The sequence below is a fragment of the Cygnus atratus genome, chromosome 3, assembly GCF_013377495.2.
Source record: "Cygnus atratus isolate AKBS03 ecotype Queensland, Australia chromosome 3, CAtr_DNAZoo_HiC_assembly, whole genome shotgun sequence".
In the NCBI taxonomy this organism is placed as follows: Eukaryota; Metazoa; Chordata; class Aves; order Anseriformes; family Anatidae; genus Cygnus; species Cygnus atratus.
Window position 1 is genome coordinate 112,009,494 of NC_066364.1, and position 27,161 is coordinate 112,036,654.

At 36.2% G+C, this 27,161-nt stretch overlaps 1 protein-coding gene across 3 annotated transcripts in view; it reads left to right on the top strand.

Moving 5' to 3' along the window:
• KIF16B (kinesin family member 16B) overlaps window positions 1–27,161 on the top strand; it is a 144,644-nt gene that overhangs the window by 39,275 nt on the left and 78,208 nt on the right. For all 3 annotated transcript variants that reach the window (XM_035552992.2, XM_050709709.1, XM_050709710.1), the window contains exons 13-15: window positions 22,754–22,873; window positions 23,460–23,511; window positions 24,748–24,885. In XM_035552992.2, coding sequence (XP_035408885.1) covers window positions 22,754–22,873; window positions 23,460–23,511; window positions 24,748–24,885 — 310 coding nt within the window. The remainder of the gene's footprint in view (window positions 1–22,753; window positions 22,874–23,459; window positions 23,512–24,747; window positions 24,886–27,161) is intronic.

The following is a 27,161-nucleotide window of genomic DNA, read 5'->3' on the forward strand; positions in this document are numbered from 1 at the left end:
TTATTGGAAGATCGTCTGAGCTGTGCTTGAGCAGATGAGGCTTGTTTGTTGTTGTTCAGTGAAAACGTTTAAGTATTTAATATGTTCTTCCCGCAGCGCACTATGGCAGACTCTAATGTTGAATTCGTTCTTTTCTAATCTCTTTGTGATGGTTCAAAGGTTCAAAAAATTTAACCAACTTGATCACTCTTCAGAACTACTTTGAACCTTGTCTTAACTTATATCAGCAACAACTAAATGCTACCTTGAAAATACAGAACATTCAGAATGGAAAACTATTCAGATAGGAAACACTGAGAACGAGAGAATACCAAGTGAAGGCAAATTTTTGATTAAAAAGTATCTGACAACTTAAAGTTCAAATATTTCAGTCAGTACAGTTCCATGTGTGCAGCTGAGATGTACATCCAGATATCATTCATTATTTCTGCTTGTAGCTTTTAACATGCTTATTCCCCTTTTGATGTTTTGTCTCTACGTAGTTCACCCGAACTTATGGTTTCCATGACAGGGTTCATCTTCACGTTAAGGACGTTGAACCATTCCGTCTGTAAATGATACCAATTCAGAGTTTGGTGCCAAGTCTGTGTGACTGAGTGCCATTATCAGCTCTGAACATCGTTTATAATCCTTTGCATGTACTGCTGCCAGAATGAACTTGTCTTGGACTGGCGATGGTAGTAGTGATAGTGTGCTCTTTCTTCCATGCATTTGGAAGAAGCCCTTTTTTTGTAGGGAGATTGTCTGGGTTCATATAGAGTCTGAACTACTGCCAAATCACAGCTAAAGCCGAAATTCTCCCGCTATCATAATCCAAAGATTAAGACACTGCATACATTTTAAAATGAGTTTAAAAAGGGGTTTAAATCTATGCTAATTCATATGAAGTATCCTTTACTGTAGCATGGCAGCTGCTTGGAGTTCTCTGTCTAAAGGGACAAGCATTGTTTCCAACGGTGGTGTTTACTTCCATACTTGACCTCCTCATTATAGTATAGCTGATACTCTACCCTTACTAATCTAGCAGTAGATTCTGTCCTCTATCCCTCTTTTTAATCAAAGGGAGGATATTCTAATGCTTCATAAATAGGTAGAGTGATGGTTAGCATTGGGTAAAATACTGCATAGTAAACAGAACTGATAGTGTTTGATTTCAAGCCTGTAGGCTTTGGGTTATTTCCTCAAATGTCATCAACTGTCTAAAGAATTGCACTTTACAAGACAGTACTGCTTTGCATCGCTTCTCTGTCTTCAGGTGTCTTGCAACCTCAGCACTTGTTTAACTTCAGGATTTTGCATTCATCTTGCTCTCATTGAGTCTTTCTCTGTATTTTTCTTCCATTAACGTTCTTCGATGCACATCCGTGTGAAGGAGGAGGAGGGAGGAAAAACTTCTCTTTCCCTTAGCTTAGTCCTTTTGTATTGTTCTGTTAAAGATCAGTCCTGGGGTCTATAATTTCTTTGGATCGTTTCTAAGATGTTAAGGTAGCCTATCCAACTTTTGATTTCTTTCTTTGAGACTTTAATTGGTACAAAACTTCTTTTGATGTGGCAGCTATATATGACTGCGTGTGTTGTCATTCTTCTATTTTTCTTTTACTGGCATCTTATTTTTTTTCTTCTGCGCATGTTCCAATTTCTATCTGTAACCTTTAGCAGCTTTTATATTAATTTTTTAAATGTGCACTCCTTTATATAATTCTCCGCTGTTTTCTTCCAACTGTCTTTTAAATTTCTTCTCCCTCTCACTGTTTGTATAGAAATTGGTTTAATACTTCTAGTGTTTTCCTTCTTTGATGCCATTCTTACCTAGTGTTAAGGTATTCAGATGCTCTTTTGTGTGTGCGTGCATGTGTTTTAAGTGGATTTAGATGCATTTTATTTCATTATATTGTTGTTTGATTCTAATCATGTCATTAGCTTTGTGTAGGAGCGCTCAACTGATGTCAAAGGATGCAGAGATCTGTCTTCCCAGAGTCTATGAAAGGACAGAGTCCATTTTTTTTCGTGTCTAATTCTCATGATCAATAGTTTAACTAGTAGCTGCTTCTTCTGGCTTTGTCTGGTTGCATTTAGTGACATAGCCTCACTTAATCAATATTACTAATTCTGCTGCAGTACTTTACCACATTGTATAAATATGTTATTGAATACTGTCTATTTGATCTCCTTCTTTTTTGTGCCCTTTGGTTGAGTATCAGTTAATAGTACATTTTTATGTACTATTGTTTTTCCTACAAAAACAATTGTTTTTCCTACCTAGGGAAGAAAACTGTTGCTAATTGTGTCCATTTGTAAGCATTAATATCTACTGTTTTTTTATTTGTTTTAGCTACATATGCCTTTTTTGAGGGAGGTGAAAGACTCACTTAAGTTGCCATTATGAATAAATGCAGGCTAATACTAAACACTTATTCTAGTAGACATTTATCTAAACAGGAATTTATTTTCTTTATGAATCTTGGCTACATCCAGCAAAGGCATCAGGAAACTAAAACTGAAAGTAATTATGCTGCTCTGTGTAAGGTATGGATTAGGGTGGCAGAAGCTAATAGATTTTGATTTTAATCATTTCCTTTCCATGCTGGCTTGTATACTGGAGTGAACTCTGTCAAGAGCAGTCTGTTGTATTCTATAGAAATTCTGCATTACTTGGCACTTATTTGCACTTTCAGATAGTGTTTTTTTTTTTTTAACCCTCACTTGCCGAATGGTATTTAAGCACATTTATCTCAGTTCTCTTGCATATAAGGCTAGACGTATATCACAGTTTCCTGTTTTATGCCTTTTTGTTAGTTTATATTAACTTTGACTGTTTTTGGTCCTTGACTATTTTGGGTCCTTTTCTTCTTCTCACGTTTCATGTCCTTCCCCAGTACTTTGCCCTTGGAGCATTTGTTTTCTGCATTCTTTCCTTTCTCTTCATTGTGCTTCTTGAATTGTCCTCCGCTAACTTCATAGCTTATTTCTGTGCTTTACTCACTTTAGCAATTCAGTCATGTTAACCTAAATCTTGTCTGTTCTGACTTAACGGGTCTGCTCATCTGTATCCTCACTGACATCTTTCTCACCTGCATCCTTCTCTGTAGTGACTATTATAACAAGACAGGCAGCAAGCAGGGATAAAATACAGATTGAAGGACTTTCTTTCCTGTTTTAACATGCTCAATCCTCAGGTGAAAAGTGCTTTCAATTAATTATCTGCAACTTCAACATAAAATCCTCCTGTCTACTAAATCCACTCTGACTGTAGAGTAGAGAACTTGTGCAGACTGTTGGGTTCTTGAAGAACAAACTCTAGATTTTTTTTTTTTTTAAGTACTTTAACATCATTAGTTAATGGTAGTTCGTGACTCATGATGTGTTTCAGTGGTTGTGACACTTCCCCTATTCAATACTTTTAGTAATCAATAAAATCTTGTGGGTACTAGAACATTAGGACCCTAATGCCTAATCTAGTTGTCCTAGATCGCTGACGAATAACTGAATACATAATGAATAATATATTCATTGTACATATATGTATATATGAAAATTATCTGACAAAAACAACAATTTGATATTTATAATCATTTCTATCACCTTAATTATTTTACCATTGGGTACTGGAAAAAAATATTATGGAAGTTTTTACAAAAGACACCAGTATATACTTTAATCCTGCCCTTGAAAAGTATGTGTGACTCTGAGTCGTCTTGGATGTGTGCCTTTGGAACACAGGTCCTAAAATGGTTATATTTATAGGTCAATGAGAAAAAAAAGGAGTTAGAGGAATGGTGTACATTTATATACAAAATGATGTATGCATGATACCGTGTTTAAACTGTTCATTTTCAGCTTTGGCATATGTGTTTGTTTGTATGTTTGGCAGGAATACCACTTGTTTCTAAGGATTTTTCACGTTTCAGTTGGTGAATCATTTTTGTAAAATTGTTGCTAGTTAGACGTGTTGGTGTTGCATTTTGGTTAGAATGTGTGGTGTTGGCTGTGTCTAAAGCATAGCTGTGTACTTTTAATGAGACTTAAATCTGTATTTTCTTTTGAACAAATGTTGTTACTTTATAACTTCTATTTGTCATCTGTATTATACAAGACTCTTTGCATGCTTCCAGTTTTTGTTTCCTACTTTAGAAGCTAGCAGGATCACTGGCAGGAAGAATTTAAGTCAGATGTTACTTCTGGATTTGTTTCCTTTTTTTTGAAAAGTTGACAGAATAAATAGAATACGAACTCTAATCCAAAGGTTGGTTGTTTTGTCAGGGCAACCCCTCTACTCAACAGTTGCATAATGTATATACATTTATCAAACTGAATTTATAAAACTGGATTTGTATGGAAAGGCATGAATGCACATTTGCATTAAATAGCCTCTTATATTATGCCTAATACTATTCCCTTCAGCGGGATTGTGAATGTTGTGAAGAAGATGATATTAAGAAAGATTTAAAAGAGCTGATGTTAATGTTTCATGTCTGTCTTTCTCATTCGGAAATCACACAGATAGGAGCTTCTGTTCCTCTAGAAGCCTGCTAAAATGTGGTTTTGTTTTTTTTACACTAGATGTCACTGCAGATACAAAAATCAGACATTTCTACATCCTTAATTGAGGTTTAATTCAGATATTTTAAGGCAAAATGATTTGCAATATCTTGACTTTCATTGCTGTGCAGATGTACTAAAATAAGATTATGAGAATGCCAAAACATTGGTTTAAGAACAAGTCCTGAAGAACCCGAGTAACTGTTTTGACAGAAATTGTTCTGAACAACAATTCACAGGTGGGATGAAGTGTAAAGTGATTATGTACGTTCAAGATTATCACAATTATTTGTCAGTACCTTTTTCAACTCTCTTTTTCAAACTACTGTGTATCTAGAATGTTTGACAAATCACTTTAGCTAAAGCCTTTAAAACACTTATTTTCTCAACTTTGAAGCTCTGATAATTTGGGGATAATAAAAAGCAGGTACTGAGAGAGGTAGTTCCTGTTATTTGGCCAACTGGTACAGTTGAAAAACCAAACAGGCTTTTGGACATAGATCCAGGCCACTTCATCTATTTTCTTTCTCTTTTAATGTATCTTAGAGTTGGAAAAAACAGTTAGTTAAGTTTCAGTTAATTTAGTAATTTTTTTTAAAAGAAAGTTGTCTGATAACAAGGAAACATTTATTGTTATTAGTCCTTGTACAGTATTTAACTGCTGCCCCATGTGTCATGACACATAATGTCTAATTTAGTTGTCGGGTTTATTAGCATTTGTTGTCTGATACCTGGCCCAGTGCTTTGTTTGTTTGTTTATTTCTCAAGTGTAGCAGTTATTGGCTGTAGTTGTAGTTCATAAAATCATCTACTCTGGTAATGAGATTTAAAGTTGGGGTACATTGTAGTTATTAAATGTCACTTCTCTTCCTGCCTCCACAGCCTCTGCATACCAACTATTTGTTTGTTATGAGTTGGTTCACAGAAGCAGGGACATGAAAACATATCATGTTTTTTGCCAGTTTAATGAAATTAATATATTTACATGCCAGGATCTTTACGCTGTTGATCAGTACACAGACTTCTGTGTTGGCATTTGAATTTGGACAGATATCATCCAAACAGGATATATGGTTTCTTTCAGCAGAAAACATTGTTTCTGATACTATATTACGGATCAGATGCCATTATTAAATGAAGATTATTTCTTCATCAGATTGCTCCCCTTGCTTAAGTCTGATCAATATGTGCAGGTTAGTGTAGACTGAGAATAAAGAAGATAAAAAATTCTATAAAAGCAAACAACCCAAAACTTTTAAAGGGAATATATAGTTGTCTTGAGGTACACATTGCTTTTTCTTCAGGAGAGCAGCTCTCATTGCTCTTCACTCACCAATGATTTGTTAAAGTGCTTTGTCCACAACGGCATTGGCTTGCTGTTGTCAGAGAAAGGAAAAAATACTAAATTGAGAACTGGTGCTACTGATCTACTGTAGCTCTTTTCCTAATAGAAACACTATTGAAAGTGTCCCAGCCACCTGGGGAACACTGAGTGCAGCAGTCAAAAGTAGATTTCAAAAGAAATAGATGTCTGATTTCAAGTCTGTCTTTGCCACCTGTGTTCATCTTATTAAGAAACCTCCTTTCTCTCATGTAGCTTCTTTAGCTGCTTGCTATGCCTCTGTGGTGGTCTGACCACTTTTAACTTTCAGTTTCTACTAAAAAGTTGCAATCAAGAGATGCCTAATGCTGCTGATTGTTTTTTATTTCACTTCTAAGCCATTTTTCCCCACTTGAAACCACCTGGACCATCAGAGAAGCACAGCTGGGGGCTTCAGCTTCTGAGCTCACCAGCCGTGGATTAAGGCAGGCTTGAATAGTTTGGTTGATCCTGGCTGTGCATTCCAAAAGAGGCCCTTTGGTTTCTAGGAATAACCATACTCCCAAGTATTTTGCTGCCATCCTTCTCCTTACAACTGGGCCGCTGCATTTGTAGATTATCCAGGCCATACTTAGCTTTAATCCATCCCTAGGGCTTGTAGGCAGTTTTCAAATGAGAGGGAGTCAGACAGAGAGCGTTGCTTTTGAAATTCTTTCTACAGCTCAGATGCCACTTGTTCAACAATTCCTCCTGGGCATTTGGTCTGCTTTTCTATTAATTTTCTTGTGGCAGGAAGGGGAGCTAAATTGAAAGCAGAGGAAGCTTCTGATTTAGCCTGTAGAAAAAAGAGAAGAAGAAATAAACCCTGAAAGCTATTTCGTCTAAAGGATCAGCAGAGCAGTAATGAGAATGAGCAAAGACAGCATGTAAATTCCTTGTTGGACTTGGTTATGGGAGGTTATAGAAACATTCTTACATCAAGATCTCAGAAGAAGAAGGCAAATTTGTCTGAGACCTTCACAAAAGAACTGTTTATAATATTTGTATGGAAATAAGTATTTGATATGAAATACTAGAACCGCTTTATTCTACTTTTTTTTTGCCAGCATGTTTAGGAGTTTATTACTACATGATTCTGAGAGCTTTGAATACATGGTACTGCTGTGCACCTGACTTAATGTCTTAATTGGCAACTGAGCATAGCCTTGATTCATACAGTCCTACTGCTGTAGGAGTGGTGTGTTTGCTCTTTGTTCTTCTTCTCAAGTACAGAGACGATATTTTTAATGAAATCCACTAAGATGTCTCAAACACAGATGGCAGCACAAATCTGCTGCTATTGCAATCAGACTGTCTTCCTGAACAAAGGAGAGGACAGGTTCATTTTTCTGGCTGCCATGAGTCTCTTCAGTTTCATTTATTCTGTACCTCACTAGCTGGGTTGTGAGGGACAAGAATGCTCTGGCAACCAAGCTGCTTTTTTTTTTTTTTTTTTTTGCAAAAGATTTGGCTATTGCATTGCTAGTCCAGATTTTTTTTTTTCTCTCTTCTTCCTTGGTACTTACTACATACTGTTGTCCATTGTCCTACTCCTTTCTTCAGTTTCTTTCAGTAGTGAGGGGCACGTTTTAGCCGTGGTAAGGGACTAATGGATTTAAAGTAATCTGCAGAAGTAGAGACGATGTTCTAGGTAAAAAAATAAAACAGAATTCCAGAGAAGTGAAACACTTCCTTAATTTTCCCGTCCCTCAAGAAACACAAACAAGAAAATAGCTTTTAAAATGAATAAATGTATTAGCTAGGAGACTAGTCTTTTTTTCCTCTGCAATTCCATGACTCATTCATCATCCAGCTTGAGCAACAAATGAGGTAGGAGTCCTGTAGATAATAGTCTTGTTCACTGCATTCTCTTGATTCATTCCCAGAGTACAGTCTGTAGAATGAATTATTCACAGGTCCTGTAGACAATATATGATCGTGTAATTAAAGACTGTATCATAATGCATATGGGAGAAGAGCCTGAATTAAGATTGGCTGTTTAAGATTGGCAATTTAAGATTGGCCTTGAATTAAGATTGTCTATTCCAGCCAGGCCCTTTCCCTTCTTTAGATACCAGCCTGGAGAGTACTGAGGGCAGAGTTGCTTTCTCTTAGCTGGAAGGTACAGTACTTCCTGCTAGGAAACATCAACAAGGGCAAAAATGTCATGTTTTCTCCTGTGATAGTCAGCGTTGAAAGTCACAGATATAATTTTCCTTTGAGATTAAGATACGCTCAGTGCAGTCACAGATAGAAGGCTGTGAAGAGGTGAAGCCTGTCCTGCTTCAGACACAGCTTACCTATAAAATACTTCGTGTGCCTCATTTGTTGAAATAGAAGAATAGTTGTCCCTTAAACTCAAGTTGGTGAGGGCACAAACCAGCCTGCCGCAGATGCTTCAGTGTGGAAAATGGCAGCTTTGATGGCTGAAGCTTTATAAGCCACTGGAAAACAGGATTTTACAGACGAGTGTCCAGGAAGCTTAAGCAGCCAAACAGGCATCTATACTTACAATTAGCCAAATCCCGCAGTTCTATTCAGGGATTTTTTCTCTGATGTCAGTAGCACTTGTGTCTGTACAAGATCTAAAGCGTCAAGGAGCAGGCATTTCTACCTGTTGGATTTGTCCTGGTAATTACAGGAATGAAGGCCAAGGTTCCTGAAAAATTACTTCGAATTTGCCAAGGCTTCTAATGAAAATACTTAAATTACGTTAAATATAATGGTGCTTTTGGGTGCCACTGCAATAATAGGATGTCCGTGTATTAATACACAGCTGCATTTCCATGGTGAATACAGGGCAACCAGTTTTGAGGGTGAAAGAGAAACAATAAAAAATGGAAAAGGTAGGCTGACCTTAGGAGACTGATAACTGCTCAAGCAAGCTATTCTTATTCTTTATTCTTTAAAGGAATAGCATCATTAATTTTCCATAATTTTAGCTTCACTGTGTTAGCAGTTGCTCATTTGAGTAGTTTTGTATCTGCCTTTGTAATCGACATTCATTTCAGACAGCTATTGATGCCTGTGTGGGCTGCTGCAGGAGCACCTGCGCTTTTACAGTAAGCTGTTCACAACAAAACTACAGTTTTCTGATCTTGGTTGTTGCAGGCTTTTTAATGGGTTTTCTTGATTGATGAGGGTGGTGTGGCCTAAAGCTCTAGGAGATGGTGAAAAATCTGATTAGAGAGTTTCTTCTCAGTTGTGGTTTTCTTTGTGGTTTTTGGTATTAGAAATTTCTTCCCCTCGCAAGACCTAAGTGTCTTAATTGTACTAATTGTACTGAAACTGACTTTGGTAGCCAGGAGGATGGTGTTATTTCTTTGACCTGTTGACTGGAAGGAGCAGGCTTGGTAGGAATTTGTGCCGTATTTAATACGGGTATGCATGAGAGAATCAATATCACCTTTCATAATTAATGATTATATCAATAATTAATTTCTTGCTTTTAAAGGAAGGGCATATTCCTTAATTTTCAGAACCATTTTTTTTGAAGTCCTGGGATAGTACAAAATGTAGTTTGGCTTTTCCACAGATTATAGAGCAGATGCTTCATTGCTGGTGGTATCATCCATATTTCCTCCTCTCATCCCTTTGCCTTCCAAATTGTGTCTACTTTTATGGCAGGTGATTGATAATTTTTTTTGTTATTCCTGAAACTGCATCTGTGTCATGCTGAGCATTGTATAACATAGGACAGACAGTTGGTATTGTATGTACAACTTTATAGAATACAGAAAAAGCTTAAAATGTGCTCTGAGACGAGCAACGTCACTGATACAATACAGAAAAAAACCTGCTTTTCCTAGTTGATATGTCACTTCAGTGGGAATTGCAAAAATTTCAAAGTTGTTCTCTTGCAGCAGTGGTTTGTTTTTTTTTCTCCCTTTATTTTTTTTTTTTAAACTCTGAGGCTAGACACAATTAACTTTCTCTCAGCTGCTGCTCAGTGTTTTGACTTGGCTGATTCTTTGTGGCAAGATTTTGTAAGGGAGGGGGCCTGCAGAGTAAGAAGCATATGCATGTAACCAGTTCCCATCTAGAACTTAAGTTAAACAGTCAGTTCTGCTTATCCCCCCATCTCTTTAGGAGTTACTACTAGTAAGCCAAAACCAGTTTTCAGTGTGTTGAAATCTCCCCCAATCCCCTATCATTTTTCATACAATTCATACAATCGTGTTGACAGTAAATGTTTTCTCATGCTTTGCTGTGGAAATTCCTTGTTCGTCTTCTATTCCTTGAGTTCCTTGAATATTAATGATACTTTTTACATTCTAAGCCATCATAACAATAACTTTCTTAATGTTGACATTTATAATACTTATTGATATGCATTGCCAATACTTTCTAATAGTGGTAGGATGCGTACATGTGTGCTAGTTGTGTGGGAAACTGTTGAAATGTCTCTCTCTCTCTTCCAAGAGGCAATGCAATGTTCAAAAGGAAGAAGTGGGTCTGTCCCATCTATTCAGCATGTAGTCTTCAGCAGTAGGGATAATTTAACCCATCAGTGCAAATACAAAAAGCTCTCTGAATATAGCAGTGTGGCTTCCAGATCACTTTTCTGCCACTGTTATTGTAGGTTTTCCAGTTGGTTCATAGTCAGGCAAGGTGGCTTATTTATGCAGAATACTTTTTTTCTGGTATACTCACATTTTCCCCTCTGATTATGAGGATGTTATTGAGGCAGACAGTATAGAGAATACTCAGCCCTGACAATCTAATATAATGTAATACTGTTCTCTTTCTATTCTTAGCCTTCCCAAAAGGAAATAAAAGGCTGAAGTGGTGGGTGGGTGATAGGTGATGGTAGGCCAAGAAGAGTGGCTCAAGAAAACGCCATCTTTTGAATCTTTGGAAAAAGGAGTGATTGGTCTTTGCTGTTTTTCAGTTGGATGTGGGGGTGCTTGTTTTGAAGAGTAATTTCTTGTTAGGGGTAACTATTTAAACTTTCATATCCTAATCATGATGGGAAGCTTGTTTGCTCTAAAGATCAAGGTAAGATGTTCAGAAGCTTCTAAAAAAAAAAAAATCAGAGTACCTAATTGTGGATTATGTTTTTGCATGAAGAAATGATGTCCTTTTTTTTTTTCTTCACCAGCAGTGGGATCTACCTGTCATTTGTATTTCTGCAGCTTCTGTGGTGACAGCTTTTTAATGGGGACTCTGAGAAAACCAGAGTTTGAAATACTGATATGGGAATTCCTCTGCAATATTCATCTATTTGCTGATTATATGCTGCAGGAGCACTCTGAATTTTGGGGAAAAATTATACTTGGGCTGAGTGACTTTCAGATAACCAAGAATTACCTGTGATGAGTAAGGAAGAAGAGAATATGCTTCCAGTTTTCTGGTGTTCCTTTGAGTTGTTAATTGACCCCTATATGAAAACATGCATCCATTTGTCTTTTTGGTTGCATATACCTACTTAATGTTTGCAAAGAAAGCTTTTATATTGACAAATGCAGCTGATAACGTGGCAAATATAATATTGGACTTCTGAGCAGCTGAAATGTGCATGTTTAAGATGCCCAGTTGAATTAGAGCAACACCCACCTCTTTTACCTCTATTTATGCAGTGTTTAATTACACGATCACATCACAGTTTCCCATTATTTCTTTCTATGGTTTCACTCAATGGAGAGAGAGTTCCAAAATCAGCCTAAGTTAATGAAGCATTCAAATGAATATTTCCAACACCTAGTCCTCTTTTATTGAAATAGTTAAAATTAGACCCATTACAAGGTCTAATTTAACTTTTGGAAATGTGAAACTCTTGGTGTCTGGGCTGTCTCAAAGGCTTGGGCTTACATAATAGACTTTCTCTAACCACAACGAATAGAGGGTAATTTACTTGCCAGTCATAAAGTTATTGAAAAGTGCTACATTATACTCCATACCAGTGCATAAATCTTTTGTTTTGAGCTCATTTACTTAATGGCAAGAACTACCTCGCACTAGATCTGGGACTTTGAGGTGCAGTAACATCTGTCAGAAGTCACTGAGAATTCATGTGAGAGGCAAAGCTGCCATGATGCGCAGCATTTGTGCACTGATGTTTGGAAATCTCAGTATGGTTATAAAAATATCATAAATCTTTGCTGCTGGAGAAGGAAAAAGATAACGTCATGCATCCTTTCGTGAACATGACTTTCTTATTACTCTGTAGTAGCTCTGTAGGCCCATGGAGGTTTTTCTGAGAATGCAAGAAAGATGACGGTTATCTGAGTTAGGATTCAGATCAATCAGTGAAGTGCAAAGGTCACTGGTAGCATCTTGAGGTTTGTCTGGATTGCTTTGAATTTTCTACCTAAAGATACAGCAGGTTTACATCCTTAAATTAAGTATTTTTTTCTGCTAATAGTTGGCAAAGCTGTTCTAGTATACTCTCATGGGCTAAATGGACCCTAAATTTTAAAAGTGTTCTAACCTGGGAAAACTTTAGTCTGCCAAGAATGCCATAGTATACCTTAATCTAGATTACAAAGATTTCAAGAAATCCCTTTACCATCACCCCAACCCTTTTTTTGATTACCTTCTTCTATTCAATTTTAGTTGACATGACCAAAAATGTGATTGGAACTTTTCCTTTCAGTGAATATTTGGAATTTCTGTCTTGGCTCAGAAATAGGATTTAAGCATTATTATTTTGTTCACTAGATCTGATATTTCTTTTGGCCTTAGTGTTAGGGACTGGTGCTGGGTTATAGATTTCACCTCTCAGGTAGATTTTATTTATTTAATTTTATAGGACACTTCCATTTGATACAAATAGTACATGTTTCTGGTGAGTATATTTTGAGGATTATATTATTTTGATTAAGATGACAAGAGTCATCTTCCCTCTTCTCCCTATTTTGTGTGTGTTTATTCTCTTGATTCTCTTTTTTTAAATGGATGTTTCTGTCATGTTTGAGGTGTATATTATGTGATTCATTATTGTTACTGATTAAAACGGGTGTCCTTTTATTATGTTTACACTTCAAGCATTTGGTGTTCCCTCATGCTGTTCCTTTAAAAGCAGTTAAATGACTGTATCAGGATATTGTGCAATAGAGTAAGTTGTTCATTTATATTTTGTTATTGAAATTGTGAAATAATGTAATTTCATTAGCTAATTAATGGGCATAGGCATTTCCTGTGTCTCATCTCTTCTGACATTCAGTAGTTGTACAGTAAATGCTGCAATTTTGAGAATTCAGTTCAATTGACAGTATATTGTATATATATATGTAGACAGTTTTTATTTACATATTTTTATATGTTCTTAAACAGATCTTAGATAAGTATAGAATATGTTATAAAATATATCTTATACTTTTAATAATATGATTTGTGTTTGTGTTTATGTAGGGTTTATTTCACTGGAATTTGAATTAAAGAAAGATGCATATAGTTGCTAAGGAAAGTTTAATTCTCCTGAATGGACCAGGTTTTCAAAAAAAGAGTATCAACAAACATAGTCATTTTATGATGTGCAACCAATTACTAATGACATTTGTGTCAGCTTAAAGCACCAATTATTTTATGCTTTGGATATACAAAATAAAATTGATAGTTTTAAAAGGGCACTTTATTCTGTCATTTTGTAGCATCCTCAGATGTTTGACTTGAGATCAAAAAATATTTTTTTTTTTTGCAATTTCTGACATTTAAATAGTCCTTTAATTTACATTAAAAACTTGATGTAAGTGACAACTTGTGTTTGCTGTCACTGACCTAGTAAAAAGTAGCACATTATTTCTGGGGGAAAAAGTAAGGTGATAATACCTTCATCAACTACCAGAAAAGTCATTATGAACTTTGTTCTCAACATGAAGTGAAAGAAGAAAAGTTTGTTAAAATGCTACCTAGTGGAGCTAAACATTTAAAGCTAAATCAAATGTTAAATTCAGAACTGCTACTTTGACCTACATTCATTATGCTGAAGTAAATTGTGGAGGAACTCAAAGCCTTGACTAATATTAACTGGATTGTATTTGCAGGGTTAGTGAGGAAATTTAAGAAATGCTTTACTTCTGAAGATTTCTTTAAAGTGGAATACTTCTGCCATATGTCTTTCAAAGTTGGAACAATTTGTTTTTAAAAAAATGCTTTTAATATAATTGTTGCCTTTTCAGATAATATTTAAAACATTGTCTATGATCTTGTGGTAGTTTCTAAAGCTAGTTGTTACTACTTTGCCATCTCAGTACACACTGAAGTCTGTCTGTGATCTGGTCTGTCAGTGATCCATGCTAGAAACAGCTGTAGGACTCGTTCTCATCTCTGTGCCTATCAGTAAAGCCACCTGGCCATGGGACACACAGGAAAATGTTTCCTTATTTAGCTAGTGTGGAGATTAGACCTTAAAAAATGGTTGTAGCAAGGATATGATAGAAGAGGAGAGGGAAGTTGGTAGTGGGAGCTCATTGTTGGCCCTGATCATCTTTAATCTTTTCCTTAGGAGTATTAACTGGTGAAGTTTGTTGATAATAAAGTTGGGAGACATCATTTGTCTAGCAGAACATCTCACAGAGGACAGGATGACTCAGAATTAGAATAATAGAAGGGAGATTGATGGTAGATACTTTGAAGTGCTGAAGCATGGGGACTAATAAGAACTTGAAACTCCATGGAAGGGGGGGAGGACAGCATGAGACTTCAATGTCAAGAGATAGTACAACACCAGCATGAAAGACAAATGAAAGCTTGGAAGAATCAGATGTTTTGTGTAGTGAGTGAAAAATAGAGATACCTGACACAAGCAAACCTGCATATTCATGAGGAACACTGCATGTAAATCTTCCCCCAGATTGGGGGATGAGAGGCTGGAGAGCAGCCCCATGGAAAGGAATCTGGTTAATGGCAAGTTGAACATGAGCCAGCAGTGTGCCCTGGCACCAAAAGGGCCAACCAACCATATGCTGGGGTGCATCAGGCACGGCACCGCTAGCTGCTCGAGCAAAGTGGTTGTCCCGCTCTGCTTTGCGTTGGTAGCCTCACCTCGAGCAAGGTGTGCAGTTTTGGGCGCCACAGTATAAGAAGGACACCAAGCTATTAACCTCCAAAGGAGGGCTACGAAGGTGGTGAAAGGTCTGGAGGGCAAGATGTGTGAGGAGTGGCTGAGGTCCTTTGGTTTGTTCAACCCAGAGCAGAGCAGGCTGAGGGGAGGCCTCATGGCGGCCTGCAGCTCCCTCACAAGGGGAGTGGAGCGCCTGATTTCTTCTCTTTGGTGACAGGGATAGAGCCCAAGGGAAAACCATGGAGCTGTGACAGGGGAGATTCAGGGTGGGTATTAGGAGAAGGTTCTTCACTGAGAGGACTCTGGAACAGGCACCCCAGGGCAGTGGTCACAGCACCGAGCCTGCCGGAGTTCAAGAAGCATTTGGACAATGCTCTCAGACATAAGGTGTAATTTTTGGGTGGTGCTTTGTGGAGCCAGGAGTTGGACTTGATGATCCTTGTGGGTCATTTCCAACTCAGGATATTCTATGATACTATCATCTTAAGGCAAGGAAGACGAGTCCAGATGAGAGATGCAGAGAGTGGATGTGTTAAACACCGCAGTATGGCCAGGCTGGGCAGGTGAAAGGAGACGCTAAGTGTTTGGCTTGTTAAAACTGCAGTGAGGAGAGGGGATACAAATGCTGTCAGTAACCATATCAATAAATAAATATACCAGAAGAAAAATAATTATTTCAGCTGAATGTCAATGATGATGCAAAATACGGGAGTATGAACTATATTAGTAAGTTCAGACAGAAAACAGTTGAAAACAATTTCAGTTATGCAATGGATGAGAGCCTGAATAGAATCTATCAAATGTTTTATTATGGAATTTGGGAACTGCACTGGTAACATAGGAGGTCACTTTCAGTTCATCCTTCTGAGACAGGAGGAACATTGCTGTCATTTTAAGCAGAGGTAAAATTCCTGAAACTTTGTTTAAACTACAGAATTAATCAAATACGTTTTCTCGTCATCTGTGGTGAAAACTGGAAATTTCACTATTTTTTTTAGTGTGATCATGTCTTAATGTGGAGTGCAACTTTAGTAGTGTGCCACGTATTCTTTACAGTACATAACAACGTCCTCTGTATACAGTATTATACTGTTATATAATACAGTATAATAATTAGCATGCCGTGCAGTTGAAAATTCAGAGGAGTAGTCCATCTGTTTATGTAGCACTTCTCTACCAGAAGAATGAAATCCAGAATCGTTCAGATAATTTCTGTAAATAGAAGTCCATTTGTAGTGTATTCTTCTTAAATATTGCTATTTGTAATCCACTAAAAACCTTTCCAATCACTAGGACTGTATGATCGCACTTATTAGTGGTAATAAGCTTTCAGTGGAAATTAAGTTAGAATGTTTGTGTTTGGAAGGGAAGAGAAATATGTGTAGATGGACCTGGGCCATGACCTACAGCTGTTTTTATATGAGTGTAGTGATCCTGTTGCATAGTTGAGTTTACAGGACTGGCTTTTGTCAGAGCTCTTATGCAGACTTTGACTTGGTAATAGGTTGGTGTTTTGCAAGCATTTGTTTGCTCACCTGAGAGTGCACAATGGAAATGCTTGGTGGGTTTTGCTTCAGACATGAGGCTTTAACAATTACATGGGTCATGAGAGTAGCAGGCACGGTGAAGTCATTAGACATTTTAATGAAGGACAGTTGCTATCTACCAACACCTTATGGAATTAATATATTTACAACAACCTTTTCAAGGCTTCCATCAGAAAAGAATTGCATGTTGGAGGATGGTCTGTCTTATCTAAGTAAGTAAAAAATGTTCCCTCGTTTAAAAAAAAAAAAAGGGGGGGGGGGGATGGGGGAGGGTAGGCAGATAATGAAAAGCAGTATGTTTTCACTTTCATTGAAAGGTCTCATATTTTACAAGAGTATTTGATTAACACATCTAAACACATAAATGTACCACTGTATGGAGGATGACATACAAAATATAGAAGCATCACATATCCCAGTGTCAAATCTGGAAAAGTTTTTAATTCTAAAGATAAATTAGACTTCTCTGAGACACATAGATGATGCATACAAGAATATGATAATATTTTGTTGATATGAGTTCCTGATTATTTGATAATTTAGTTAGTGTGTCAAAGCAATACATTAATGTGGAAGATTGCAGAATAATTTAGTATGTGTACTTCAATTGTTTGATGGCAGCTCTAGTAATTTATTCAGCAAAACAGTTCCTGGGTTTATTCTATAAGACTTCTGTGATCTATAATTTAGCTTGTTCAGCTTTATGATACAATGACAACCTTCATCTCTGTGCAGAAAGGATTTACAGGTTAACAAAATTTAACTGAAAATTTCTTTCTGCTAGTAAATTAGAGTGTAGTTTCTTTAGTCATTGGGATGGTGAGTGGCTGAACACAGGTTTTTACTATCTAATGCAAATGAATGTTGTGAGTTTTTTCTATTAACAAGACATGCTGTGCCCTTTGGTTATAAAATGTAAAGCTATGAGTATAGATAAAACTTGTATTGTTGCTGCATGTAAGAATTCAGAAAGCTATGTGCTATTAAAAGAGGGGGGAGGATATATATATAAACGACAATACATTATCCATAGATGTGTTGAACTACACCTTGAAGAAATTAAGAAGAAAAAGAGGGCTAGGTAAAGAAAGACATCCAACATGACAAGAACTGTAGGAGTTGCCACAAATTGCAAAGGTAGGGAGGTGGCCAGGGAAGGAGGCATTTCTCTTCATTCAGAAGTGCTGCTGTCACGTTTGCTGCTTCTCTGCAGACATCTCTTGAAAGGTAACTCTCTGAAAGCGGATGAAGCTGCATAATGAATCATTATGTGATTTTTATATCACAAAATTGAGTTTAAAGTATTAAGATCCTATTCCTTCAGAACACAGGAGAAAAACACTATTATATGAAACAAAGCAGTAAATGTTAAATGTTTTCTTATGTTGTTTTATATGCATAATAGCTGAAGAACTCATTGCTCTAAGGATTTTTTAAAGTCAAAAATCAGTGGGATTCAAAAGAGACTGGATTTTTATTTGTAACACAAATTTCTAAAGTGTATTTACTGGTAATATACTTTAAAACACCGGTAAATCTGGTTTTAAATTAGACTTTAAAACATTCTCATCCTTTTTGCATTAGTTAAAGATTATACTGGATCAGACTAAATGCCCCTGTAGGTGAATTCAGATTTATGCGATGGTGCCCACTATTGGAGCATAAAATGGCATGCAGAATAATAATAATCCTTCTCCAGAAAACTTTCTATGTTTTCTGTGTCTGCAGTTCTTGGAGTTAGGTGATAGATACCCTTGCACAGTCATCCACATTCCCTCCTTTCCTTTTCTTGCTGTTTGTCCAGTTTTTCTTGTACCTATGTAAATTATTCATGTCAATGGCATCCTTCAGTTTAGCAAGGGGTTGTTTTTCGTTTCTGATCTGCTGCTGGATAATTTTATTTTCTACTCCCTAGTAAAGGAAACAGCAAATGAGCATTGCCCATTGGGGACTTCTCCAGGTTGGGTTTTGTATGCTTTCATCATGGTGCCTGTCCTACCGTTACACCTTGTTTTCTATTTTCTGAAAGGTTATCTCTGGAAATGCAAGCAGTGTAGCCCTCCTACAGCACACATGCATAAACTAGCTTTGACTGGTGTATGCGTGTTTTTTGTTGTAACTCAGGAGTTACTCTGCTTCCTGGATTTATCAAAAACCTCTACTGCAGAACTGGAATTGTAAGTCATCTTATCTTTCACCATTCTGGGATGGAGATTATATAAATTGCTTACTTCAGTGAGTGAAGTCCTGTTTTTTTCACCCGTCTTGATCATGGGATGACTGGCTGAGGATGTTACATCCATGTTTCTTACTGCCTCTGTTTGAGTAGCCTTTTTAATTCTGTGTATCTGCTGGGTTTTAAAATACACATTTTCAGGTGCCTTTGAATTCTGAGCAATATGGAATATCTTTTTCTGTAGGTATGAAGCATTTGTTTCCAGTGATTTAAAGGGAATGCAAAATATAGTGAATACACTACTGGAGGAAAACCAATTAAGAATTTCTTTTGTGTACAGTTTGCATATATATTTCATAGGGAGCTTAATGTTAGTGCCATGGCACTGAAGATCTTCAGGCAGTTTTGTGAACCCAGGACATAATAGCATATTTTCAATGAAATCAAATGCACCCAAAGTACCTGTTAGCGTAAGAATTTGCTCTAGTATATAGTCTGGTTAAATATTAATGCGAAGAGTTTTGTCATTGCACATTTTTACCCATAACTTCTTTGATTTGGTATTATGCATTTTTGCATAATTTAAATATAGACATCTGGACAATTTACTTAGCTAACATAATGTGTTTTACTGTAAGTCTCTGAGCAGTGTATTCTCAGAACTGTGTGGCAGCAGTTAACTGTTGAATATTTAAATGAAAGAACTGAGATTTTGCAATGGAAAGTGTGACACAAATTAAACTTCACCAAGCAGTTCTGTTCATTGAAAGGACACCGTTCTAGTTATGTATGCTTTCTAATATGTGCTGGGCCAGTAGCAACTGGAAACAGCAAAGGTTTTGCTTGTTTTACTGTATTGGTAGATTGGTCAAGGAATATTAGAAGTGTCTTTTGGCCTCACTTTTTTTTTTGTAATTCAGTATCCTGTTGGTTAAAATCCAACAGGAATGTGATTCCATTTGTGTGTGTGTTTGTATGCATATAAATGCACTGAAAGAAATGTTATGTATCCTAATGGTTCTTTGTCGTGGGCAGTTTTATATGGTGAAAATTAACTTACAGGGTCATACAGGTACTTTACACAACCATCATGTTTCTAAAGTGCTGGCATGTATCTTAGCTGTGAGCTTGGAGATGCCTCTAGATCTGGTTAATAGAGCAAATGTAACACAATGGTGTAGAAGGTATGAGTTTCCCTAATAGCTCTCCTAGCTGCCACTGAAGTGTTACTGAATTTATTCTATCAGGATGTTTCTGACTGCTGAGTCAGAGCTGAATTCCAAGAGACCATCGTTTACACAAACAATATAAATCCTTTTATCTTTACTGTGACTTGGAAAGTATTTCCTTATGTACTGACTCAGAAATTCAGTCAGAAAATAATTCTACTCTTCACATGAGTCCATTTGGTCTAGAGGCTCCTAAAGAAGAAAACTTTTCTCCGCACAGAGCAGCTATTTATATTCACTGGAGTGCTCCTTTGTGTGTAATACTTGGCTTGCTTTATTTTCCACAGTTTATGAATGCATCTTAAATACAGAGGGAGTACATGTACACTTCTTTTCAAGGATAATTCAAGATAAGACGCATGCAGTACATGCGAGTTTTTTAAATTGTACCTTGAGGCTTTCATACATTTTCTGAATTAGTACTTTTTTAATGGGGACAGTGACCTTTCCTACTCCTGTCATTTTGGCTTATAGATTCACTGCTTTTTAAAATTGTGTTACACAAATGAAGGTGAATCAAGTTGCGGATCAAACCTAATCATTTCTCTGCCTTATAATAGCTTACAGACCTTCAATTTATTTCAAAAGAGGTCCTTCCTCCTTTAGATGTGTCCTTCCTATGCCATCAAGGATGAAAGAGGGGCAATTTGGCTACTTCTTTCTGGCCTTTTTCTCATCTTTCTTTCAATGTGAGAGAATGGAGTAATAAATATTGTTGAAAGAGTTTCTATGATTTTGGTTTGGGGCAGAAGTTCACAGTTTGGAGTTTTCTTTTGAATCTAAAATTAAATTTTCAGCCACATGATTAAAGTTTAGCAATTGTTCCAGGTAACTGATTAAGATTCAGGATTTTTAGTAAATTGTATCTGAAGATAAAACGTAACGGGCAAGAAATATTCAAGAAAAAAAACCCTGCACTTAATCCCACTAGTCTGTTGCATTTATTATAATGTTTCCGTCAATAGGATGTATTCTATGTATGAATGGTAGTCATTTACAAAATAAGGATTTAGAAACTCAATTAATTTGTGTTCTCTAATTTTGGACCTGAATAAATAAGCAACACATCAATTTTAAATAATAATTATACATGCTCTCTTTCTGAATATACTAAAAATGTATTAAATATTTAAAACTGGAGAATGAAGCATTTTTTTCTTCATTCTTAATTATTTGTGATAGATTTTTCTCACCCAGTGATCATTTCTTTGCCTCCTGGGATACCTGTTTTTTCCTCAGTCCAGGATGTTAGTAAATGCTTTGTTATGCTAGAAAAAAATGTTCAGCTTTTAATATTTTATCAATTCCATTGGGTGAAAGGTGCCAGCAGTTGTGTGAACAGCCACCCGTATTCACTCTTTTAAGTCATCGGCCTTGTCGTATAGGAATGTTATAAATTATGTATAGCAGTAGATGCCACTCAATAAATATTTAATATGTGATAGGTATTTTGACTGAAATTACTTTTCACTTGAACAATGATTTAAGCTGTATTTTTTGGTTTTATGAGGTGACACTTTTATAATATCAAGGAATAGCTGGATGCAGTTTGAATGTCAGGGAGCTGCAGGGCAACGTTAATCACAGCTTTTTTCCTTCCTTTCTGAATGCTGGAGAACTTCTTAATTTGCCCATGACCAGGGAGGGATTTCCTGGTTTTCTTTTGGAGTACTTTTAGTGTGTTGTGTCACCATCTCATTTTGCCCAGGTGTTTAAAGTCACAAGAAAACTTTTTAGACAGTGTCAATATTGGCGACATTTTATACTGTGCAGGAAAATGAAATATTACATCTGTTTTCTTCAGATTTGTCAAGTTGCTGTACTTAGGAAAATACATACAGCAATCTCTGCTTTTTCTTACAAATACTGTAATGTCTTGGTTGGCTCTGAAGGATGCATGTTGATGACTTGGAAAAGGAGCAGTAGTCGTACTGTTGTCAGAAAATTTGTTTTCTGTATTTGCTGGCACCAGGAAAAAAGTGTATGCCTCATAATACACAGAAGCAATACTTGCTGCTGCTGCCTCTCCTTCCTGAGTTGTCAGTCTTCCTTGGCTCATAACGGTTCGGTTGTTTAGGTAGTAAAACTGATTCACTTTGAAAGGCAGTCTGCGTACATGTTCACAGCCTGTTGCTGTTAGCTTTGAGGTCTAAGAAATCAGTAGGATTTGAGTTCAACTTGCAAAATAAACTTCTTGAACACTAAAACCTTATGTCAAAAGTATAGTTAATTTCTTATTTATTGCATATACTGATGAGTACAAGGTCATGTTTCATTTGAGTTTTTGAAGCCTTCCTCTTGTACTCCTGTTGAATGATACTTTACCCTACAGGTGATTGCAGAATGTGGCCAAAAGGAATTTTGGAGAATTAAAGTTTTGTGCTGCAAATATTTCCTACATTTATTTACTATTGTTGCTGCTTCCATTACATTGCATGATGTTTTGTCTGCTTAGGCTTACTAGGTTTTCAGGTGCCTGGGATTTTCATTGCATAAGGTTCAGTTTATTTAAAGGATTGCTAAAGAGCTTTCAGTTTTCTATTCCTTAGCCATACTGAATTCTGTGTAGTTTCAAATTCTTCTTTCTGTCATGCAAGGTGGTACGTAGCTTGCTTTTAGACAACATTGCTTTGTTATTCTCTTGATTGATCTCCCTTATCTGGTATAATTCAGCTGTTTGTCTGGCTTCTTTCAAGTAACAGCTTCACAGATTTCCTGAATAGCAAGCTTGGAACACTCACTGGAAATATAAAAGTTGCATTTAGAATGTTAGGAAAAAAATCACCAAAAAATAAGCAGGGTGTATTACAGAGGATAAGTTACTTTAAGCGTGGTTTAGAAAGCGAATTAAGTGCTATTTCTTGCATATTTTAATAACTATACTGTTGTCCTTTACAGGAACAAACATTGGCTTTGAGGAAAGAAGGGATAGGTGTTGTGCTAGATTCTGAACTGCCTCATCTAATTGGCATTGATGATGATCTTCTTAGTACTGGTATCATCTTGTATCACTTGAAGGTAAATATACATCTGTGTTTTCATAGCCTTTATATACCTTGTGATTTTTCAGTAGACAAATTGTAATAGTCAAATAGTAGTCAAAATATAGTGCTCATATAAGTGTTCATTGCATCTCACCACTATGGAAAGGAAAGCTCTTTACATTTCTCTGCTAGAGTAAGAAAAGCTCTTAGGAGGTTATAATTCACTGAATTACATTATAATAATACCTGTTATTTTACTGTTTAGGTTTATGTAGACCGGTTAACCAGAGATAGGTGCTTAATATGCTTATCTGTCTATATTGGTTTTCCATTTTTCTGATTGTGAAGCCTGACTTGAAATCTAGATCTATGTTAAATGCCTCAAAACTACAATGGTGGTGCTATGCAGGACAGTTGAAACTTAAATTTACTAGTAACATTGTATAATAATGACTGGAAAGCATTCTTAAAATACAAGGGGAAGAAATCAGGTAGTATGTTTAAACATGTATTTGGTCCAGAATACTCTGAGAAAGTAGAAAAATAAAACATCTCTGTGTGTGTGAGAGAGGGAAATTTCAGTTTTTCAGTTGAAAATAATATGTCTCTCTTTTAATTAGGAGGGCCAGACATATGTTGGCAGAGAAGATGCTGTGACAGAACAGGACATTGGTATGGAATTTTGCGTTTCTTTGTTTTCTTTCTTCATTTTTTTCCTCTTTCTTCCAACATCCCAATAGCTTAACAGGGCTTTATAATTTTTCTTTTTTTTTCCTAGTAGTTAGTTGTTTATATGTTCTTGTGTATTTTAATTTTTAGAAAATTTATGAAAACTAAATTACATGGGATTTGCTTCAAAAAGTATGTCTTCTGAAATAGCTTGTTGGCTTCAAATCTATTCATATACTTGTTACTAATTTATTTCTTGCTACTTTTGAAAGAGCCTCCTGTAAAAATACCATCCTTTTTCATACAGCACCTGTCACAATTATTGCACAATCATTCTCTTAACCTTTGTATAAAGACATTATTGCTATATTGTTATATCTAAAGCAGTCTTTGGACTTTAGATTTTAGAAGAAAATTCTGGAAGTTAATGAAAAGTAGGTAGCCTTCTTGTGCTGATTTTTGTTACTTTTTATTAAAGCAACTCAATGGCATTGCTGGACTAACCTGTCACATCAGCTGCTTAGAGGCAGTTTAATCAAATAAGCTACATCCTTCAGTTCTCAAGTGAGAAATTGAGAGACAAATAACATAGTTTTGTGTATTTCCTTTGGTCAAAAGATGCCTGGATTAAAATTTATATATAAATTCCATGAAATTCACATTGCTTTGTAAGATTAAGCAATACGGATAGAGATAATCGCACATTACTTGAAGAAGAGATGGAAAGTAGCATAACTGATGGATAAGTGCCTGAGTGTAATAGAATATATAACCTTATTTCAGCCTTTCTTATTGTCTACAATTGCATGTTATATCCTATCTATTCAGACTTAAGTGTAGCTGCTTTAAGGTCTAGAAGCTTTTATGATTTCCCAGTGAAACTAGCCAAAAAAACCTGTCTCTACAAATATGTAAACTTTTCTTCACTGTTTTCCAACAGAACAAAATAAGCATTTACTAATCTGGTGCCAAAACACAGGAGAAAAGAGCATTATGTAAAACAAATCAGAAAAAAACACTTCTATTTCCACTACAGTAAAACAAGAAACAGGGTCAATGTTTAAGGAATGCAGGAGGTCGTGAATGAACATACAAAACACTGTCTGGGGGGTGGGGGGTGGGGAAAAAAGAAGAGAAAAGATGCTTGCGAATATGTAACATAGTCTGTCCTTAATAAATCACTATCAGCATGCAAATTTTATTAGTTAAGAGACTAATTTTTTTTTGGTGTGTGTTTAGTTCTTCATGGTCTTGATTTGGAAAGTGAGCATTGCATCTTTGAAAATCTCAATGGTACTGTGAATCTTATACCACTGAATGGAGCGCAGTGTTCTGTGAATGGAATTCAGATTACTGAGGCCACGCACCTAAACCAAGGTATTACCCAGTACAGTATAGTTTTCCATACAGCATCTGTTTATTTCTGGCAACACTACTGAAAAATCTGTGTGTATATGAAGAGATTACTGTTTAATTTTAATTCAGTTTCTTCTTATCTGCATTCCAAAGTTATTTGGAGAGCCATGGAGTTTTTGTTCTGTTACAGAATTGCTATGTGGTGAAAAGAGAATTATTTACTAATTTGAGACACTTCAGAACCTTGAGTATGAACTGATACTTGCTGTCTGATTTCATTCAAAGTTTATACATAAAGTGAACTCCATGGCAGATAGCTTAGATTGGTGTGATATTAAGAAAAATAATACTGGTCTCTGCATGACTAAAATAACATCAGAGTTGTGTTTTTTTTTTTTTCCTTCTCAGGGCTTCAGTGCAGTTCCACTTAACACTCTATTGCCAAATCCTCTTGGGTAGCAGGAGATTTAGTTGGAGTATCTGTTAACTACAGCTGTAGGAAAGTGACAAAAAGAGGGAGGCTAACCCTTACAGATGAAGTTCAATTTTAATATAAAAGCTTTAAAATCTGGTAATGATTGAAAGCAGCTGGGACAACTGGGAACAAAGGTGTATTTTGTTGGCCTGGAAAGGACAGACTAACAAGTAAGCTGAAGAGTGCTGCAGCAGAGATTCTGGATATTTTATCTTCCAGGAGCACCCAGCATACTTTCCCATTTAGCTATGAGTTGAAGTCATGTTGAGAAGTGAGGTTGTAACACAGCTCAGCTGCTGAAAAGCAATGCCACTTTAACATTCCTGGACAGAAGCTTTCAGAATAAGCTCATTCTAACAAATGAGGAACACAGTGGACAAAGTAGTGCTGAACAAGGAGTCTTGCACCTTTTCAAACTCAAGTGCTGCGAGATTTTGCTTTCAGAAAATAGTTTTGTTATGGCCAGGGGATGTTGATTCTGTGAAGTGTATATTCATGTGAAATAAGAGACATTCAGTTGTTTCTGTTACAGATACAGAACAAAAAAAAAAAAGAAAGCCCAACTCCTTTGCCTCGAATTTGAGTAACTCCTATTGATAAATTGTTAGGACATTGGCATTAATGGCAAGAAACACTGTTAACACGAATTGTGCTTGCAATGGCTCATCTTTATTTTAGCCTACTGCATTTCCAAGGCATTATAGGTTTGATTGGCCTCAGATGAAGGCAGAAGTTCGGGTCCTGTTTCCTTCTTTCAGGCATATGCAGCAACTTGATTTTTGTACTGTGAAGAGTAGAAGCATGTTTTTTTTTTCTTCTCCTGAATTTCTGTCTAAAGAAATTTGCAACTCAGAAAAAGGGGGGCAGGGAAAAGGCTTGCTTTGAATTACTCAATTTTGAAAAACAGCTGCACAAGCGGATCTGTAGACTGTGTAACCAGATTGAGTCTGAAAGAAGGATGGCAGCTTTGACATCAGGTGGGCAAAGCTGATGAAATAACTCGTTTAACAACTCATGCACAATACATCTCTCCTAGCTGTGTGAGCATTTAGTATCACAGCATGAAATGCCAGCCTCTTTAAATATCTGCTTTAGGTATTGCTGATTATCTACTGATATATTTAAATGCTTCCGTTTGTGACAGTCTAAAAAATTCAGCACACTTTCAAATGAACAGTTATTAATAATAGTTGTTAAAAAAAAAAAAAAAAAGAGGCATAGTAATTAATTACCACTTCCTTCTTCAGATTACTTCCACCGTTTGTGAATTCTGGCTAATGTGGCCTCTTGAGTAATGCAACTTGCTATGATATTTTGTTCTTCTAAAGAACATCTGATAGGATTTGTAAAGGTAATTGAACAAATACTCACTGGAGTTTGTTCTTTACCTTAAATTTATCCTCAGTTTAAAATGAATTTTCCATTTTGAGGCCAAACTGCTAACCTGTCTGTAGTTAATGTCATTTCTCCGTGCTTGTTTTTTTATAGTTTGTTAATACAAGTAACTTTTAGAATCAGAAAATAAACTTTTTAAAGTTAGGAAGATTTTAATTATGGATACCTTTGTTTGCACAGTTCCAAAATAGTGGTGTGTGTAGATGAGAAGTGCTTGATGGTGTTTGAACATACATTCTTCATACTTGTTTCCTATTCTCTGGTCACTTTTGTGTTGGAGTCAACCAATTAAATTACCAGATCAGAGTTCCATAAGTGATAAAGACTGTTTTTGAATGGTTCTTGTTGTTCTTAGTACTGTCGGTGTATTTGAGAAACCTTTTTTTCTTTGCTATTTAACATTCCAGGAGAATAAGAGTTGTTGCTT